The following is an 18,661-nucleotide window of genomic DNA, read 5'->3' on the forward strand; positions in this document are numbered from 1 at the left end:
AGTTTCACTACTCTCTCTCTCTGTTTTAAGTAGGAACCCTTTTATATATCGTTTTCACATATAGCTGGTAGTTATCTTTTCAAATTAAAGGAGTTTGAATCAGTTATACTAAGTAATTGAAGTCTTAAGTCTAGTGACAAGTTCACATTCAATAAAGTATATTAGTAAAGAGTTTGATTTAATCTGCTGCCAACAAATTTCAAACTAATATCCTCTTTGTTGCTTAGTTGCCTCCACTTTTACCGATAAATCTACCCTTTGGCTCTTCTCTCTGTATATTTGCATGTTTCTTCTACAGCCCCTTTCCTTCTCACATGCAATAATCAAACCATCTTCTTACTCTATACTATTCTAAATACCTTTCTCTGGCATGGTAAGATCATGTTGGCTGTGGAAGAAGTTTTGACTGAACTCTATGGAAAAAAAGTTTAACGAGCAGGGTTTGCCTCCAGGGTTCAGATTCTACCCTATTGATGAAGAGCTCGTAACCTTTTATCTCGCTTCAAAGGTGTTTAACTGGACCTTGTGCGGCATACAAATTGGCGAGGTTGACCTTAATCGATGTGAGCCTTGGGAGCTATCAGTTATGTTAATTTCTTCAGTTAAAAAGCTATGGCAATATGTGAGAATATATATTATCTGTTTCTCACTTCGTTTTCTCCATCCTTGAATCTTCTCTAGATGCCATTATTGAACATGTGGGTAGATGTTGATTTGATTGTTTGATAAAAGAATCTTGTATTTTTAATATGTAAGTACATTGATGTACTTGATTTATCTCAAAACAACTGTGATTTAAGGTTTTGTAGGGTTTATAAGGGTATTCAACTTGTGAGTCTAGAAGGGTTTCAATTTTGATTAATATATATAAAAATATCATCGTTTTATCCAATTTTTATATAACTAATCAAATCAAATTCTATTTAATACTGTATCCAAACTTGAACTAATTTAAAAAAAAAAACTTGACTTGACTCGAATTCACCCTTAAACATATAAAATATTGAAGAGATTGATTTTTATTTTTTTATTAAAGAATCAAACTTTAAGATTTTCTATTAAAAGAATTGAATTTTCTTATTAAAAGGAAAAAAATTACTATTTTTTATTAAAAGCATCTAGTAAACATAATTAAAATTGTTGTTTTGTTTGGTTTGTTAACAATGTCATTAGCCAGGTATCTTTGATTTAAATAAAATTGTAAATGTTAAGTTAGAATATAGTATTGCTGTTGAAAATGAATATTGAAAGAAAACTTTTTGGCAGGAATGGATGATCTGCAGAATATTTCCCAAAAGCTGGGAAGAAGAAGAATGACATTCTACAAGGACAAAGCTATCTCTTTGAATCTTGCTCGTCTCCCACAGGATCCTTGCCCCATTGCCGAAGCCTCAAACAAAATCAGTGAAATTTCAATCTCGAAACAAAAATTCAGTAGAGGCTCTCCAGAATTATCATCAACAGCCAGAAAATGACCTTAAAAGCTTAATAATAAACCCAGTTGAATCCCAATCACATTCACATGATCTCTTCCAAGCCACATCAGAATTCACGGTCTTCAAGTCCCTTCACTCACATCAAGATTTCACATTGAAGGAATTGCAAACTACTATTCCTCCTAGACACTGCACGAAAGACGCCAACTTTTCCCATTTCCAACTACTTGAGAAGGAAAAAAATACACCAAAACCCATTTCAAAATCCCCTGTTTTTTGGGATGGGTTGTAATCTTTCCGGTCTCACAACAAAATCAGTAAATATTATTGTGGGAAGCAGTGCCAATGAGATGTCTACTTCAGTTGCTTTCAACAGGACCAGGTCTAAGTGATGTTAGACACTCACATCAGACTCCCAGAGACTCTTGGACATTGGATGCCTGAACAATTCTCATTTAATGAGATCATATGTATCCATAAATAGCTTGCGTATACTACCCATCATCTATATAGAATTTAGAGTAATATCCTTGGCATGTATAAGTATTGGACAAATTCTTCAAAGACTACCTCCAAATGGTAGCTTGAGTGGCAAAGATGGAACATTCAAGCAAAAGGGTTTGGGTTCGAGACTCGCTGGATTATATCAAAATCTAACGAGTTTCAAACACATACCCTCTTACTTGTATACCACCAACTTTGCCACTAAGCTTACCTTAGAGCATTTTTTTTCTTATATTCTTTAAGAGGATATGAATTCAAATCTCGTTGGACATACCACCAGCTTTGTTACTAAACTTCCCCTTGGGGCAATTTTTTTCTTATATTTGACATGTGTTTGTGAAAATCTTAAGAGGGAGAGGGGAGAAGGGAAAAAACATGTAATTATAATTGAGGATGGGACTGGAGTACTTTTGCATGCAAGCAAAGAAAGGCTCTAGGTTTGTATATCTAGGACCATTTCATCAATCAAGTCATCCACACATTCAGAACATCAAGGCTTGATAACACCATCCCTTCTCCACCTATGAAGGGGTAGATCCAAACTAAACTTGAACAAAAATTAATTCAAGTTCAATTCAAATTTAAAGTGGTTAGTTTAAATTCAAATTGGTAATGAATTCGTCAAAAAATTACTGGAATATTGTCCAAGAAGAAGGGTCACAAAGATAAAAAAAAATTGATAAGAGAAAAAGTTAAAGAAAAAAATGTTCACCAAAAAAGATAAAATGTCATTAAAGAATATGAATTTGTGACGTCTTGATTGAGTTAAGCTGATCATATTTTGGAGGCCATTATCATCTTCATCATCATTCTATATGCCAAGGCCAATTAATCAATTATGTTATCCATACATTTTGTATATTTAGGCTAGGCTTGATAACACTACCCCTTCTCCACTCAAGAAGGGTTGGATTTGAGCCACACTGAACAAGAGTTAGTTCAAGTTTAATTTGAACCTAAAATGATCAATATGAGTTAGAGTTGGCGATGAATTCTCCAAAATATCTATTGGAAAGCCAAAAAAAAATGGTCACAAAGATGGGGAAAAAATGGCCAAAGAAATAGCTAGAAAAGAATTATTCACATTCAATGAATTTCAAATAAGTCCTATCTTATTCAAACGAATAAGAAAAATTACAAAAATAAAAAATAAAAAGTCATCGGAAAAGATAAATCTAAGCTGATAATACAATAGTCACTAAATAAATATATGTTACTCTAGTCAATCATTATGTGTGGTGAAGGTTTGTTTATGCTTATCACACAAATGAATTGGTCGCGACACTGATGAATTCAACAACACAATTCCACAAATCCAACGAAGAATTGTACACACAATTACACAAGTAATTCAAATGCACTCAAATTTTTATACAATTCACAGTACAATAAATGGGCAACCGTTAACTTGCAGAATAGCATTTTATTTTCAAAAAATTTTGTTACACATATAAAGAAAAACAATCAACATTCACAACTCAGTTTTTTTATGGAAAAAGGCAAACATTAACTCCACATACCTACATAGCATAGCCCTTATTTATAATAAGGTAGTTATCACATACCCCATTATATCAAAAAGAGCATATACATTTAACAACGGAATCCAAAGAATTTTTCGAAGATGATCCTGTAAAATGAAAACAACTAAGAGTAAGTCATAAATCTAATTGCAATCTGTAATTCTTACAAATATATAGAGATACGGAAATCAAGGGGTGACCATCCACTTCAACTGTCCACAAGAAACCAAATAACAGATTTACCATTTAAAAGTATATGAAATAATAGCAGTTATTAGCATATAAATTGCCAATATCAACATTGCATACCCTTAATCATGCATTTGTTTTCTATGAAAGAGGAGTCAAAAATGAAGCGGGTAGCCAATAAAAGGCATTAAACAATATGAGGGGCTTGAAGATTTAATCTAAACATGAGCTTTTCGACAAGAAAAATAGGAACTAAATATGTAAGATCAAACAGTACGTCACCATCAGCTAGAAAGGGTTTCAAGTTTCAACCTCTAATAATAACCAAATATATAAGCAACCACAACCCTCCACTGTACATCACCAAAAACCCAGTTCTAAAGTGAAAGAGAAATCTTAAGTATTTAGAATTTAGCTTATCGAGGAGAATAAAATCAGCCAGAAAATAGTTCGAGATGAAGAAGAAAGAACCTTTAGATTATCGCAACTGAAACTGAAGCTAACAAAAGAATAATCAAAACCAAACGTAGACGGACCTATTTGGGAGATTTATCCGACTTGGAAGGGGATTCATATTGAGGAGGTGAAAAGACGAGAGCAGCAACCATGGCTCCTGGAAGAGGCACGTACTTAGCCACCGCTGCCAGCTTCGCCACCAACGGCTCCCCTCTCATTATCGCCATTCTTTCGATTTCTTTTTCTTCTTCAAACTCAGACGTAACTATCTTTACCATTTACCTGGCACATAAGCCCGTCCATAAATTTTGGGCCTTTTCGCATTGACCGATCTTTCAAACCCACAATATAAAATGCTATTGGGTCTATTAGCCATGGGCCGTCAACACAAGCCCACAACAATTTTTTTAAAAATAATTCGAATAATATTTTACAAATGTAACAAACGTTTAAACCCAACTCACAATAATTTTAATACATCAGAAATGAAATTAGGGGTTGAAGTTGATCCAAACCAAACATAAGACCAACTCGAGCTAGGACAAATCTATAACATTTAGTTCAAATTTGATTTTATTTGAGCTAATGTATAATATTATTAAATAGGTATTAACGAAAATGAATTGTGTCATTAAAAAGGTGAATATTGTCATTAATGGGATAAACAATAACCACCAAATAGACAAAATAAATTAATCTTAAGTCAAATTACAATTTTAACTTAAAATTGATTTATTTGATATAAATTAGCACAAATTAGATCCATGCTTAAACAAAAATTGGATGGTAAAATAAGGATGTTAATAATTATACAATTTTGTATCTGTTCCCACGCGTATGTCCTACTATATGTATATAATTAAAGATTTATTTATTAATAATGTTGTTTATGTTTCATTCACTCCAAAACATATAAAGTGAAGATAGATTAATATTAATTAATATAACTTTAATATAATTATGTGCATCTATTTTGAATATATAAATATATATATATATTTATTTATATTATCATATAATTAAATAATTTTAAATTAAAAATAAAATATTAACAAATTAAAAATAAAATATTAACTAATTAAATAATATATATATATATATATATATATATATATATATATATATATATATATATATATATATATATATATATCACCCAAACTACTTACAGCAGGACACTAAGAGGGCGTTTGGTTTATGTAATGTTTGATTACTAAAATAGAAAGATTACTTTGAAGATAGATTACTTAGAAGATTACTGGGTATAAATGATTACTATGTTTGATAAAATTTGATAGGTATAAATAATTATTGTGTTTGGTTAAAAGTAATAAAAAATTACTAGTAAATTATTTTACTTAAATACCATTGAATATAATTATTTTTAAATATTTTTTATATTATTTGTCATATTAATTAAAAATAAATTTATTTTTATCTCAAAAAATTAATAAAAAATATTTTTTCTATAATAAACTCAAGATTACCCCAGTAATCTTTAAATACCTAAGGTGAAAGTAGTAATCAGATTACCACCTATATTACCTGCCACGTCAGCATTGATAATAGAAGATTACTGTAATAATTTATTATTGACAAACCAAACAAGAGAATAAAAGATAGATTACCAAAATAATCATAAAATCTCTCAACCAAACGCACCCTAATAGGATGCTAGCATATGGCAGTCGGTGTTTCAAAACTCGAGCAAGCTTAGTCCGGTGAAGGCTAAATAGTCGTTGGACTGGATTAACACAATGGGCTTCTCTCTAGTAGAGATCCAGCTAGAGTTGCTTTCTTCTCTTGGTTTTCGTTTCCAGCTTTTCGTGTTACTTGCTCTTTCATGTATGTTACCCTACTTGTGCATGAATTGAACTAAATGATGTCCGAGAGGTAGCAAGAGCCTCGCGCTCCACTTTGACTTGTTCAACTTTCTTCTTCCACGTGTTAGTAAAAACCCCTCCTCATATTAGATTAGGACTGATTTAATCTAAGTTAAATTTCACTAAAATTTAATTTAAAATCAACAAGTTTAGAATCAACTCATTTGATTTAAATTTGAATTTGAATGGTTTCGATCGAATTTAATTCTATTTGAGACAAACCACTTCATTTGGGCTTCCAGGCCAGCTCAACCTAAAGGCTAAACAATGAAATCTGCAAACCCTGGAAATCACCCGGAGGATAAACATCACATCAGAGTAAGCAAGAAGCTAAAAGAGCACGGAGTGTGCATGCATGCGAGTGAAAATTCATGGCAGCTTCGCTCGAAATAAGTTTTAGCAAGATTACTTTCCACACAAACAAACAATAAATTCTCTGGGACCAGATTGCTCTTGTTTTCAATTCCATCCTTTTTTACCAGGAGGAGGAGAGAGGACACTCTAACGTTCTTCAATTCTCCTTCACACAATTCTTTTTCCAGGAAAGTTTCTTGGTTGGTTCTGGAAGCACCAACAGAAATAGTATTTTTGGCTCTTTTCCCACCTCAAAAAAAGTTTCAACTACCCACCTCAAAAAAAGTTTCAACTACCCACAAATCCTTATCTTTACTACATCTACCTGCAACTGATAATCCCAACACCATTTTCATCTTACAATTGCAGTTCTAATGGCAGCTGACTCGAACAGGAGGAATTCCAATACTCAGCTATTGGAAGAACTTGAAGCACTTAGTCAATCACTCTACCAAACTCATCCTACTACCACTAGAAGAACCGCCTCTCTTGCTCTTCCTCGAACTTTTGTTCCGTCAATCTCTTCTACGGATGAGAAAACAACGGCTAAACTTGATGACAGAACCAGCAATAGACCCCGTTCCAGGCGTATGTCTTTATCCCCTTGGCGTTCAAGGCCTAAGCTTGATGAGGAAAATCAACGACAGAGAGATAGAGGCGAAGTGTTAAAACAGCCAGATATATCAGATGAAAAAGGAGCCTTAGTAGAAAAGAAAGGAATCTGGAATTGGAAGCCTCTTCGGGCTCTTTCCCATATTGGAATGCAGAAATTGAGTTGTTTGCTCTCTGTTGAAGTTGTTACAGTTCAAGGCCTTCCAGCTTCCATGAACGGGCTCCGGCTTTCTGTTTGTGTGCGAAAGAAAGAAACAAAGGATGGAGCAGTTCATACAATGCCCTCCAGGGTTTCACAGGGAGCTGCTGATTTTGAAGAAACCCTGTTTGTTAAGTGCCATGTTTATTGCACTCCTGGCAATGGAAAGCAACTAAAATTTGAACCTCGTCCCTTTTGGATTTATGTGTTTGCAGTTGATGCTGCAGAGCTTGATTTTGGAAGGAGCTCCGTGGATTTGAGCCAACTTATTCATGAATCCATAGCCAAGAGTCTTGAGGGCTCTCGAGTCCGGCAGTGGGACTTGAGTTTCAATCTGTCAGGAAAGGCAAAAGGCGGAGAGCTTGTTCTGAAATTGGGGTTTCAAATTATGGAAAAAGATGGAGGACTGGATATTTATAGTCAGGCTGAAGGACTAAAGTCTGGCAAGTCTCTAAAATTTTCTCCATCGTTTGGCCGCAAGCAATCAAAAACTTCGTTCAGTGTCCCTAGCCCTAGGATGTCAAGCCGAGGTGAAGCTTGGACTCCTTCCAGGAAAGCGGCTTCAGAAGATCTTCAAGGAATTGATGACTTGAATCTGGATGAGCCTGCACCAGCTCCCTCAACAAAAGTTGAAGATCTTGACCTCCCAGACTTTGAGGTTGTGGATAAAGGAGTTGAGATTCAAGACAAAGAAGAGGTTGATGAAGGAGAATCCGAGGAAATTAATGAAGGAAAGTCAGCATCAAGTGAGGTAGTCAAGGAGGTTCTGTATGATCAGGCACATCTTACAAGACTTTCAGAGCTTGATTCAATTGCTCAGCAAATAAAAGCTCTTGAATCCATGATGGAAGAAGAAAAAATCATCAAAACGGAAGATGAAACAGAATCACAGAGATTAGATGCAGATGAGGAAACTGTCACAAAGGAATTTCTTCAAATGCTGGAGGATGAAGAGACTAACAAATTTAAATTCAATCAATCAGAAAGTCCTCCTCTGCAGCTTGATGAAAATGAAGATTCTACAGATGCTGAAACAAAAGGATACCTGTCTGATCTTGGAAAGGGTTTATGTTCTGTGGTTCAAACAAGGAATGGAGGCTACTTAGCTGCCATGAATCCTCTGGACACTATAGTGGGAAGGAAGGACACTCCAAAACTAGCAATGCAGATGTCAAAGCCTTTTGTTCTTCAGTCAAATAAATCGATGACTGGGTTTGAATTGTTTCAGAGAATGGCAGCAGTTGGCTTTCAGGGACTCGGTTCAGAGATCTTGTCTTTCATGCCTATGGATGAACTGATTGGTAAAACTGCAGAGCAGATAGCATTCGAAGGCATTGCTTCTGCCATCATCCAAGGAAGGAACAAAGAAGGTGCTACCTCAAGTGCTGCACGCACCATTGCTGCAGTAAAAACAATGATCACTGCCATGAGTACAGGCAGGAAAGACAGGATTTCCACAGGACTTTGGAATGTCACAAAAAATCCATTGACTGCAGAGGAGATTTTGGCCTTTTCATTGCAGAAGATTGAGGCAATGGCAGTTGAAGCCTTGAAAATTCAGGCAGAAATGGCTGAGGAAGATGCTCCCTTTGAAGTTTCTCCATTAAGTAGTGACAAAGATCAGAATCACCCTCTCACTTCGGCCGTTCCACTTGAAGATTGGATTAATGGTGAGTTAGGGGACCAAGAGGCAATTACAGTAGCAGTGGTCATCCAGCTGCGTGACCCCATCCGGAGATATGAGGCAGTTGGGGGTCCTGTAATAGCTCTTATTCATGCTGCTGCACATGCTGACACAACTGTGGACAAGTATGATGAAGAAAAGAGATTCAAAGTGACCAGTTTGCACGTTGGAGGTTTCAAGGCTCGAACGGGAGGAATCAAGACTGTGTGGGATGGTGAAAAACAAAGGCTCACTGCCATGCAATGGCTGATAGCTTATGGTCTAGGAAAGGCAGGGAAAAAGGGAAAAAATGTCCTTAATAAGGGTCAAGATTTGTTGTTGTGGAGCATTTCCTCAAGGGTCATGGCTGATATGTGGCTTAAACCAATGAGAAATCCAGATGTAAAGCTTTCAAAGTAAAAGAATACCTTCGTAGTTCTTCAGACTCTCCTTCCTGGGCCGTAAGCACAGGAGTATAAATCGAAAGTGCAAGGTTTTATACCTCAAATTTAATAGACATGTACGAGAATATAATAAAACTATGTGTATTTAATTAAATATTTTCAAAATTACATATATATATAGTAATACTCAAGACCAAGAGAATATTGTATTTGTATACAGCATTGTTTCAACTTATATATTAATAAAATTATGTATATACATATATTTTGTGTATAATTTAAATATACAAATGATATATTATCATATAATTTCGGATGATTTTAAATTATGAATAAAATTATACTCACTCATATAATAATATATTTAAATTATGTATAAAAAATATATACATATAATATTACTCTTACAAATTTCGCTTTATCACACGAATACTTCGTTTTATTAGAAGCACTACACGATCTTTATTTTCAATATAATAGACTATCATCAATCAAAACCTAATCATAAATTATTGTCTTAATTTATATAATTAGTTTATGCATATAATTTTATTCATTCAACAGATGTCAATCTTTTGTGGTCTCGTATAATTCACGCGAGAGTTTGACCTAAGATTTTTGAAATGAAAGAAAAAGATGTCTAAGGAAGAGATTAAGTTCTGTAGTAACTGGCTGGTGATGAATTGTACGATAGAGCCATGGAGAAGAAACGAACGGTGGTGATTTCAAAAGAAGCCATGAGAAACTGGTGATCATTGCAGACTAGGAGATTGTTAACGGTGGTTTAAATACATAAAACGGTTGCTTTGAGTCCTTGGTTGGATTTTATGTTGCTCTCAAAGTAAGCTACTTTCATATAAAAAGTTGGTGGACATCTGCAACTGAAAATGAAAACAGTGATTTGCACAAGTGTTTTAAAACCCGATTCCGACTCAGATTGATGTTTGAAGTTGCAGTTGAATCAAGTGAATCACCTCAAGTCAATCCAGTTCAAATCCTAACAATGGCAAGGGTATGCTTTGAAATTGTTGAGATTCAACCTCCACTTAGTCTCACCCAAGCTTCAACCTAGGATAGATCACCCAGATTCAGGTCCATATGTAGTGACAGTTGCTCTATAAACACTCGCTTTCGCTACGGCTCCAGTTGTTCTCTTGATCAAGCCACTGTGCCAACTCATTTGTCATTGGTTCAATGGATGATTGACTAGTCAAAACCCGGATCGACCCTTAACTGTGGGAAAGGAAACATTGATCTGCATTTATTCTGAATAAATCTTATTTAACCAAACGTCTATGTCCTTTTAATGTTAACTTTTAAGGAACTTTCCCAAACTTTTTGAGCTCATATAATATTCAACCAAGAAAGTGTAAAGTTTCTAATAATATAATAAAAGTTGACATGTGAGTCTTCGGTCAAAAATGGTAGCTTTACGGTAAAATAAAGTTTAGAAAGGTGGTGGAAGATTGACAATTGAACAGAAACAGCAAGGTGAGCGTGAATAGAGTTTGTTTGTGTTGTGTGAGAAAAGGGAAAATGTGTAGGCACATGGAGAAAGGAGCCAGGAATTGTCTTGGCTGGACGCAGAAGGAGGCATGGGAGAGAGTATTGGGATCTGAAGAACGTGCAATTCAAGTGTTCAACAAAATAACACACCCAGATTGTCGATTCCGTCATCGACCCCCCATGTGGCCCCTGCGCAGCTAATGGTCTTTCACTCACTCTCTCTCTCTCTCTTTATACTTTGACAGGTAGATTTTCCTTGGCCTGCCTTGCTTTCTTCTTTCTACCATATGTAATTATGTATAATTGGTTTATTTTTATTTTATATATATAGGGGTGAATTTGATTTAAATGAATTTAAATTTGTATCAATTCAATTTGAATAGATCAAATTATCAAAAAGCTATACGATTTTTATTGTCAAATTAACTTTTTCTTTGCAACAAACCGTAATTTTCTTCTCCAATGGTAACTCAAGTTAAATTTTTAAGATTCGGGTCCATCCTAGCTTGGCCAAACTCTAGTGAATACATTCCAATTCAATGTGGATGTATTCACTTGGAATCACATAAATAGAATGTATTCACTTGGAATCACATATATAGAAATAAAACAACGAAGGGAGAAAAAGGGGACGAAAATGGGGGTTAAAAAAGGCATGGTGGATTCTCAACCGTAGAAGTCGAAAGACAACGGGGCAAGTACAGTGGAGCTTAGCAGCTTCAATTATTAGAAAAATAAATACAATATCTACTACAAACACCATCTTTCGCTGTTGCTTGCTTGATTGGTTTGTTTAGTATCCATAGATTAGTTGCAGATTTCAGCTGCCTTTTTACTGTTTTATAATAAACTGCCTACCTGGTCTCTTAAGAGACAATACTGTGCTTCTTCTGAGTCATACATTCACACAGCTCTGTGAACTGAACTGAGTCACTTAGTAGCGACTGGCTAATGTTTGAAGGGTTGTTGAAAAAAATAAAGAGTCATTTGTCTCAGTTCTAACTGCTTCTTTGGCAAAGTTATATATATCTCTCTCCTCGCCTACTTTCTTTGTCTTCATCGAGATTCCATCCATCCCAGGAGCCAGTTCACTGTTTGCAGATTTTTTTTTTTGTGTGTGTGCGTTTTATACAAGGCAAGGTATCTTTGTTACCCTGGCGTGAAGCTGTACTATTAACTGTAATTGTAAGATATCAAATTCTCCATCTTTGTCTCAAGAACGCTCCCTTCACTTTCACCCTTTTGGGTAATCAAGATTGTGAGCCATCTAAGAGATCTAGTTTCTTTTCTGTTCATGTTGATACCTTGTCTAGTTTCTTCTTACTAAATGGACTATTATTATTATAAATATTATTTATTTATTTGCTATTGATTGCCACTGCTGATATGTGATTTGAATATTTTGTTTTGGTTAATAATAATATATTGAATCTACAGGATTTTATAATGTTGTCATCGGCCTTTACTGTTACGATGAGTTCATAGAGAGATTAATTATGTTGTTGTGGCGATTTGGATCTGTATTGATGCTGGAACCGATTGATTGCTTGTTTGATTTGTGATCTAGGATCTTGGTTTCCTGCAGGTTAGTAACAGTATCGGGAGTTTGATTCATTGGTGGTAAGATGAACGGAGCTGCACTTGTAGCTCTTGCTGCTACCATTGGTAACTTCTTGCAAGGATGGGATAACGCTACAATTGCTGGTACACTTCGTCTTTATAGTTTTAATAAGTTATAGTATTTAGTTGTTCTTTAATTTGATCAAATCAAATTCAGTTAATGTTAGATTGGAAACTTTGTTTTAGAAATTGTTGATTGGCAATTCCATTTCTCAACTTTCATTCCTGTGGTTTTGTGCCCATTGGGATTCAAACCTATTATATCTAATGGTGTTATATGTCAGTTTTTGATGTTTTCTATGATTTCAGGGGCCATTGTTTACATCAAGAAGGATCTCAGTTTGAGTACTACTGTAGAAGGTCTTGTTGTGGCCATGTCACTCATTGGAGCCACGGCTATTACGACATGCTCTGGACCTGTATCAGATTGGCTTGGTCGCCGTCCAATGCTAGTTACCTCATCGGTGCTCTATTTTGTTAGTGGTTTGATAATGTTGTGGGCACCCAACGTTTATGTCCTATGCTTAGCAAGACTGTTAGATGGATTTGGAATTGGTCTGGCTGTTACTCTTGTTCCAGTCTATATATCTGAGACTGCCCCATCTGAAATTAGGGGACTTTTAAATACCCTTCCTCAGTTTGCTGGTTCTGGTGGCATGTTTTTGTCATATTGTATGGTTTTTGGGATGTCATTGTCAACATCACCCAGTTGGAAGTTGATGCTTGGGGTTCTTTCCATTCCTTCCCTTCTATACTTCACATTAGCAGTATTTTTCTTGCCTGAATCCCCTCGGTGGCTTGTGAGTAAAGGAAAGATGGTAGAGGCAAAACAGGTTCTGCAGAGATTACGTGGCAGGGAAGATGTTTCAGGTTCACTTCAAACTGCAATCTTTTTTCTGTACTTTTATTTTCATTTATTTCTGCATGCTTTCTTGAGCCTAGAGAATATTTTAATGGATCCAGCAGTGTTCTTGCCTCCATTGTTGGACAGTTCTTTTTTCTCTTAATCAAACTTCAGAAATGAGTTTATTGCACAGTCAAGCATCAGTTCCTATTAAAATTGTGTATCTACTGCTATGTTATGGTCTCAATGTTGTATCTTGGCTGTGACTGGTTATATGAAAATCACTCTGGGTGATCTAGAGTTCTTAAAGAATATTTGAAAAACAAATATGTAAAAGAACACAGTTAGCAATCTGAAAGCTCTCAGGAAAAGATCCTATTGTTTGCTGATCTCATGGTTGTCTTTCAAATTCTCCTTAATTACATCATGTATATAGTTGTCCTTTTTTAAGTCCCAGATAGCAGTTGCTGAAACACTTTTGGTGTGTATGTGTAATTTTTTGTATACATGCCTGTGAGACCAGGCACACCTAACTCGGTCTAAATTGTTATTGGGCTTCCAAAACCTAATATTTGGTTCAACTTTAGCCATCTGTTAAGTTTTGCCATCAATTACAATAAAGGTCTTGGTTTGACTTTAAGATTTTTATCAAGTGTTAGTGAGAACATTTCTGCTCACTTAGCACCCCCTTCCTGTTCGTTTCACTTTATTCTAGCTCTTTTTGTGTCAAGTTGCTGAATATCAATGAGTTTTGCACGTAATTATTGATTGTACATTATTACTGTGATGTTATTTGACACCCAGTTGTATTTTCTATTTATGCTTCTATTTTTATATACATTTATTTTGAGATTTTTGTACAATAATATAAATTATTGAAATTCTGAGGATCTTAGGTTTATGGGAGGTAATGCTTTTTGCTTTCTTTTCCCAATTTGGTGAATGTGGATAAATAGTTTCCTTATTTTTCAAGTCATTGATTGAATCCAATGTTGATGTTGAACAAAACAGCCAAATCCTCCTAATGCAAATTCTAAATTGATGTTCATATACACATGGAAGCAAGATATTAAATTCAGGATGAGAAAAAGTCCATTCAGATTGTCCCTATTTATTGTCATCTTGTAATGTATAAAAGTTGGAAATTTTCATCCCTGTGTCATATTTTCTCCATTTTATTTGTTGTTTCTGTCTAATATGTCATCTTGATCTTACTGAATTTCTTCAATCTACAGGTGAGATGGCTTTGTTGGTTGAAGGTCTTGGAATTGGTGGTGAAACATCTATAGAAGAATACATAATCGGTCCAGGTGATGAACTTGCTGATGGAGAGCAACCTGCTACTGAGAAAGACAAAATCAGGTTATATGGACCTGAAGAGGGCCTCTCATGGGTTGCCAAGCCTGTCAATGGACAGAGTTCTCTGGCTCTTGTCTCTCGCCAGGGAAGTCTGGCTAACCAAAGTGTCCCACTTATGGACCCTCTTGTGACTCTATTTGGTAGTTTTCATGAAAAGCTACCGGAAACAGGAAGTACACGAAGTATGCTTTTTCCAACCTTTGGAAGCATGTTCAGTACAGCAGAGCCTCATGTTAAAACTGAGCAGTGGGACGAAGAGAGCCTGCAGGGGGAAGGAGAGGATTATGCATCTGATGCTGGTGGGGCAGACTCTGATGACAATGTGCATAGTCCACTAATCTCTCGTCAAACAACTAGCATAGAAAAGGGCATGGTTCCCCCACCTTCCCATGGCAGTATTTTGAGCATGAGGCGCCATAGCAGTTTAATGCAAGGAGGTGGGGAGGCAGTTGGAAGTACTGGTATAGGTGGTGGTTGGCAGTTGGCATGGAAATGGTCTGAAAGAGAAGGTGAGGATGGAAAGAAGGAAGGAGGATTTAAAAGGATTTACTTGCACCAGGAGGGAGTTCCTGGATCTCGTCGTGGGTCTCTTGTTTCACTTCCTGGTAATGATGTGCCTCCAGAAGGTGAGTATATCCAGGCTGCAGCTCTGGTAAGCCAGCCTGCTCTGTATTCGAAGGAGCTTATGGATCAGCATCCAGTTGGACCTGCAATGGTTCACCCTGCTGAAACTGCTACAAAAGCTCCAATTTGGTCTGCTCTTTCTGACCCTGGAATTAAGCGTGCACTGATTGTTGGGATTGGAATACAATTGCTACAGCAGGTAATCTATTGTTTTATTTATTAATTGCTCTACATATACTCCTGAAGTCCTGATGAAATAAAATAACTGCACTGACCCTCTTACTATAAATTTAATACTTGCACGTGATTTTACCTCTCTCCTCTTTGCATCCTCTCTTTGAGACTGGCTTGTTTCCAATAAGTCAAAATGAAACTACCCAGTTCTTTTTATTACCTAACCAGAAATAGTTCACTAGGTAGCTAGGCTTCTCTACCCTGAAAAGCCCCTATTAGGTCAGTCTTATTTAATAGGAGGTAATGCCTCCACAAGACAATCCCTAACTTTTTCTCTCATATTGGCCTTCTACTACTACAAATTATACTTAAGATCTACAATTATGTGAATTAATTGTTCCAATATTTATCTGGAAAAGTACTCTCTATTTTGGGTACTGCACATTTGATTATATGCTGATCTATGTGGTACGCTTGTTATTGAAATATACAAATTTATGTGCAGTTTTCTGGCATCAATGGAGTCCTTTACTACACTCCTCAAATTCTTGAAGAAGCTGGTGTTGAAGTTCTTCTTGCAAACTTGGGCCTTGGTACAGAGTCTGCATCATTCCTTATCAGTGCATTCACAACCTTGCTGATGCTTCCCTGTATTGGTATAGCCATGAGACTAATGGATATTTCAGGCAGAAGGTGATTCCATTTGTCTCTCTTTTACTTGTAGAAATCTGTTTGTTTTGCGTGAACATTGGTAAAGTGTTTTGTTAATGCTCCTTGTGGAAACTTATCGATATCAACCGGACATAGAACATCTTCTTCGTGCAATCTAGTAATATACTACATCACTTTTTCGAAAAAAAATGAACTTTTGTGCATACCTTTTCAATCAATTTCATCACTGAATGCAGGCAGCTGCTGCTCACCACCATTCCAGTGCTGATAGTGTCACTCATCATTCTGGTCATTAGTGAAACTGTGGGTTTTAGCTCGGTTGTCAAAGCAGGAATCTCAACCGCATGTGTTATAATCTACTTCTGCTGCTTTGTCTCAGCCTATGGGCCGATTCCAAATATTCTCTGCTCGGAGATCTTCCCCACAAGGGTCCGTGGCCTCTGCATTGCCATCTGTGCCTTGGTTTATTGGATTTCCGACATCATTGTCACGTACACACTGCCTGTGCTGCTTAGTTCAATCGGCCTGGCTGGCATATTTGGGATTTATGCTGTCGTCTGTGTCATATCCTTGGTTTTCGTCTTCCTGAAAGTACCAGAAACCAAAGGTATGCCACTTGAAGTCATTACTGAATTCTTTGCTGTTGGGGCGAGGCAAGCCGATGCAGCCAAGAATGAATGATTGAAAGCTTCTCATGGCTTTGCAGTTTTAGCTGCTAGAGTTACCATCCAGCTCTCTCTGAAGAGATTTTGAGCATTGTCATTGCAATGTGAATTAGCATATTCTGATTGTAAGAGCTTCAATGAATTTTTTTCCATATAAATTTTAGTAATATTGTAGTTAATTTTGTTTTAAAAATACCCGTATGGAATGGTGTGTCAATCATGATCTAAATCCTTGTATGTATAGAATTTATATGCTTGGAGAGGAAAGCCAATTCACATGCCAAGGTCGTTGGAACAATGCAAGGGTAAATTTATGCTTGCTTGAGAGTAAAATCTAGGTCTAGCCTGGAACTGATTTGAATTGGTTTGAACTTTAGATTGAATGAGTTGAGTTTGAGTTGAAAAAATTTCAATTCAAACCCTTTAGCCTTGCTGGCATTGTTGCACTCAAGCTCCCCTTTACAATAATTATTCTTCTTTTCTTATAACAATTTTTCTTCCTTTTTTTTATGATTTCTTTTTTTCAATAACTATTCTTTGAATCTCAAAGGTTAATAAAATTGATAGAATATTAAAATTTTTAAAGTAAAAGTTTGAATTTAAGTTTCTGTCATATTTGAGAAATATTGATTTATCTAGTATAATAATTATAGATTCGATTACTGTATTTTATATTTACCAGTCCAATAAATACAGATGAAATTTTTGGTTATAAAAAAAAAACTATTCTTTTGGATTTGATTTTTTATTATTATTATTTTTGGATAATTCGAATGAGGTAGGTTTAATATTGAGCTGATTGTTCTTTTTTTAAGTATTCATATTTGAAATCCATAAAAAAGGCATCTGCGGATCCGTGGCGCAATGGTAGCGCGTCTGACTCCAGATCAGAAGGTTGCGTGTTCGATTCACGTCGGGTTCAATCCCTCACAACCTGCTACTTTTTTCAAAATATTTTCTTCAATTACGTGCCGTCCAGTTTTTTAACAAGTTGACATAAAATTTATAATTAGGGCAAAGGACTTATTTAATCTAAACTCCCATCAATTAATTTTAGAAAATTTAAATATCTATTTATTATCTATTTTTTGATAAAATTTTCAGTTAAAATTAAAAATAAAAATATTATTTAAAAAAACTAAAATTTTATCTTTTTCTCATTTTAGTTTTAAAATTTACTAATCTAACATTTGAAAAATGACATTTTTCCTTTTTAAGGTTCTATAATTTTCATAATCTTCCTCTCCATACGCCCTCCCAAATTCTCTTAAATTTCTTTCACCTCCCATACACTTTTTGGTTTACTGTATTTTTTTCACTGTCACATCCATCTATCTCCAACTGCCTCTCTCCCCAAGATATGAGTGGTTGTTAATGCAACATTCGTCTCCACCATGAAAACTACATTGAAATCAGCCGAGAAATCTAGACGCATGACTTAGGGTTTCTGCTCGAATGATTCATCTTCGATTTAATGAATCGACACTCCTTTTCACTTCCATTCAACGAATAGAAAGAAGGATATGGTTGTGTCATCATATACCACTGAAAGAGAGGTTGACAACAAGAAGAAATTAATTGTAATTGAGTGAATTTTTACTCAATTTTTGTAGAAATCAATTAAATCTTTTACTTGATTTTGACCAATTACAACGTGATTTTCACGTTAGAGACCATCAGAGAGAGAGAGAGAGAGAGAGAGACTTACATGGGAGCTCAAATCTTGGGGAGAAAGACAATCAGAGATGGACGAACATAACACCAAAAGAAAAAAGTAAGCAGAAAAATGTATGGGGGTGAAAAAAATTTCAGATAATTTGAGGTTAAGAATATAATTGTTAGTTTTTAAAACTGAAATAAAAAGAAAAAAAATTTTTATATTTTTTTAAAAATAAGTGAATTATAATAGAAAATAAATGATTAATAGATAGATATTTAAGTTTTAAAAAATTAACGGATAAAGATTCAAATATA

The 18,661-nt window shown here is 35.3% G+C and overlaps 2 protein-coding genes, 1 long non-coding RNA gene and 1 other non-coding gene across 9 annotated transcripts; 3 read left to right on the forward strand and 1 right to left on the reverse strand.

Moving 5' to 3' along the window:
- Nucleotides 1–3,278: 3,278 nt before the first annotated feature.
- Nucleotides 3,279–4,413, reverse strand: LOC123203033. Its single transcript, XR_006499125.1, has 2 exons — nt 4,189–4,413; nt 3,279–3,570 (listed from the first exon to the last, which is right to left on the reverse strand). It is a non-coding gene; the product is annotated as an uncharacterized LOC123203033 (long non-coding RNA).
- A 1,942-nt stretch (nt 4,414–6,355) lies between these two features.
- Nucleotides 6,356–9,397, forward strand: LOC123203563 (protein PLASTID MOVEMENT IMPAIRED 1). Its single transcript, XM_044619986.1, has one exon. It carries the CDS (start codon nt 6,720–6,722, stop codon nt 9,237–9,239), a length of 2,520 nt encoding a protein of 839 aa, XP_044475921.1. The 5' UTR covers nt 6,356–6,719; the 3' UTR covers nt 9,240–9,397.
- A 1,921-nt stretch (nt 9,398–11,318) lies between these two features.
- Nucleotides 11,319–16,933, forward strand: LOC123203251 (monosaccharide-sensing protein 2-like). Of its 6 annotated transcripts, none has more exons than XM_044619548.1 (6): nt 11,319–11,423; nt 12,315–12,433; nt 12,659–13,219; nt 14,429–15,375; nt 15,856–16,043; nt 16,259–16,933. In XM_044619548.1, exons 2-6 carry the CDS (start codon nt 12,355–12,357, stop codon nt 16,701–16,703), a joined length of 2,220 nt encoding a protein of 739 aa, XP_044475483.1. In that variant the 5' UTR covers nt 11,319–11,423; nt 12,315–12,354; the 3' UTR covers nt 16,704–16,933. The 6 variants fall into 6 exon arrangements, with proteins under 6 accessions (XP_044475483.1, XP_044475478.1, XP_044475480.1 ...); XM_044619543.1 differs by lacking the exon at nt 11,319–11,423 and adding an exon at nt 11,496–11,987; XM_044619545.1 differs by lacking the exon at nt 11,319–11,423 and adding an exon at nt 11,496–11,975.
- A 604-nt stretch (nt 16,934–17,537) lies between these two features.
- TRNAW-CCA lies at nt 17,538–17,609 on the forward strand. Its single transcript has one exon. It is a non-coding gene; the product is annotated as a tRNA-Trp (tRNA).
- The last annotated feature ends 1,052 nt before the right edge of the window (nt 17,610–18,661 follow it).

The sequence above is a fragment of the Mangifera indica genome, chromosome 19 (assembly GCF_011075055.1).
Source record: "Mangifera indica cultivar Alphonso chromosome 19, CATAS_Mindica_2.1, whole genome shotgun sequence".
NCBI lineage: Eukaryota > Viridiplantae > Streptophyta > Magnoliopsida > Sapindales > Anacardiaceae > Mangifera > Mangifera indica.

What these genes read in the sequence shown, in the direction of transcription:
- LOC123203251 (XM_044619548.1), top strand. Translation starts at nt 12,355, where the DNA reads ATGAACGGAGCTGCACTTGTAGCTCTTGCTGCTACCATTGGTAACTTC. An exon ending in TGGCAGGGAAGATGTTTCAG is followed by an intron (nt 13,220 to 14,428) that starts GTTCACTTCAAA and finishes TTCAATCTACAG; the next exon opens with GTGAGATGGCTTTGTTGGTT. An exon ending in ATGGATATTTCAGGCAGAAG is followed by an intron (nt 16,044 to 16,258) that starts GTGATTCCATTT and finishes CACTGAATGCAG; the next exon opens with GCAGCTGCTGCTCACCACCA.
- LOC123203563 (XM_044619986.1), top strand. Translation starts at nt 6,720, where the DNA reads ATGGCAGCTGACTCGAACAGGAGGAATTCCAATACTCAGCTATTGGAA.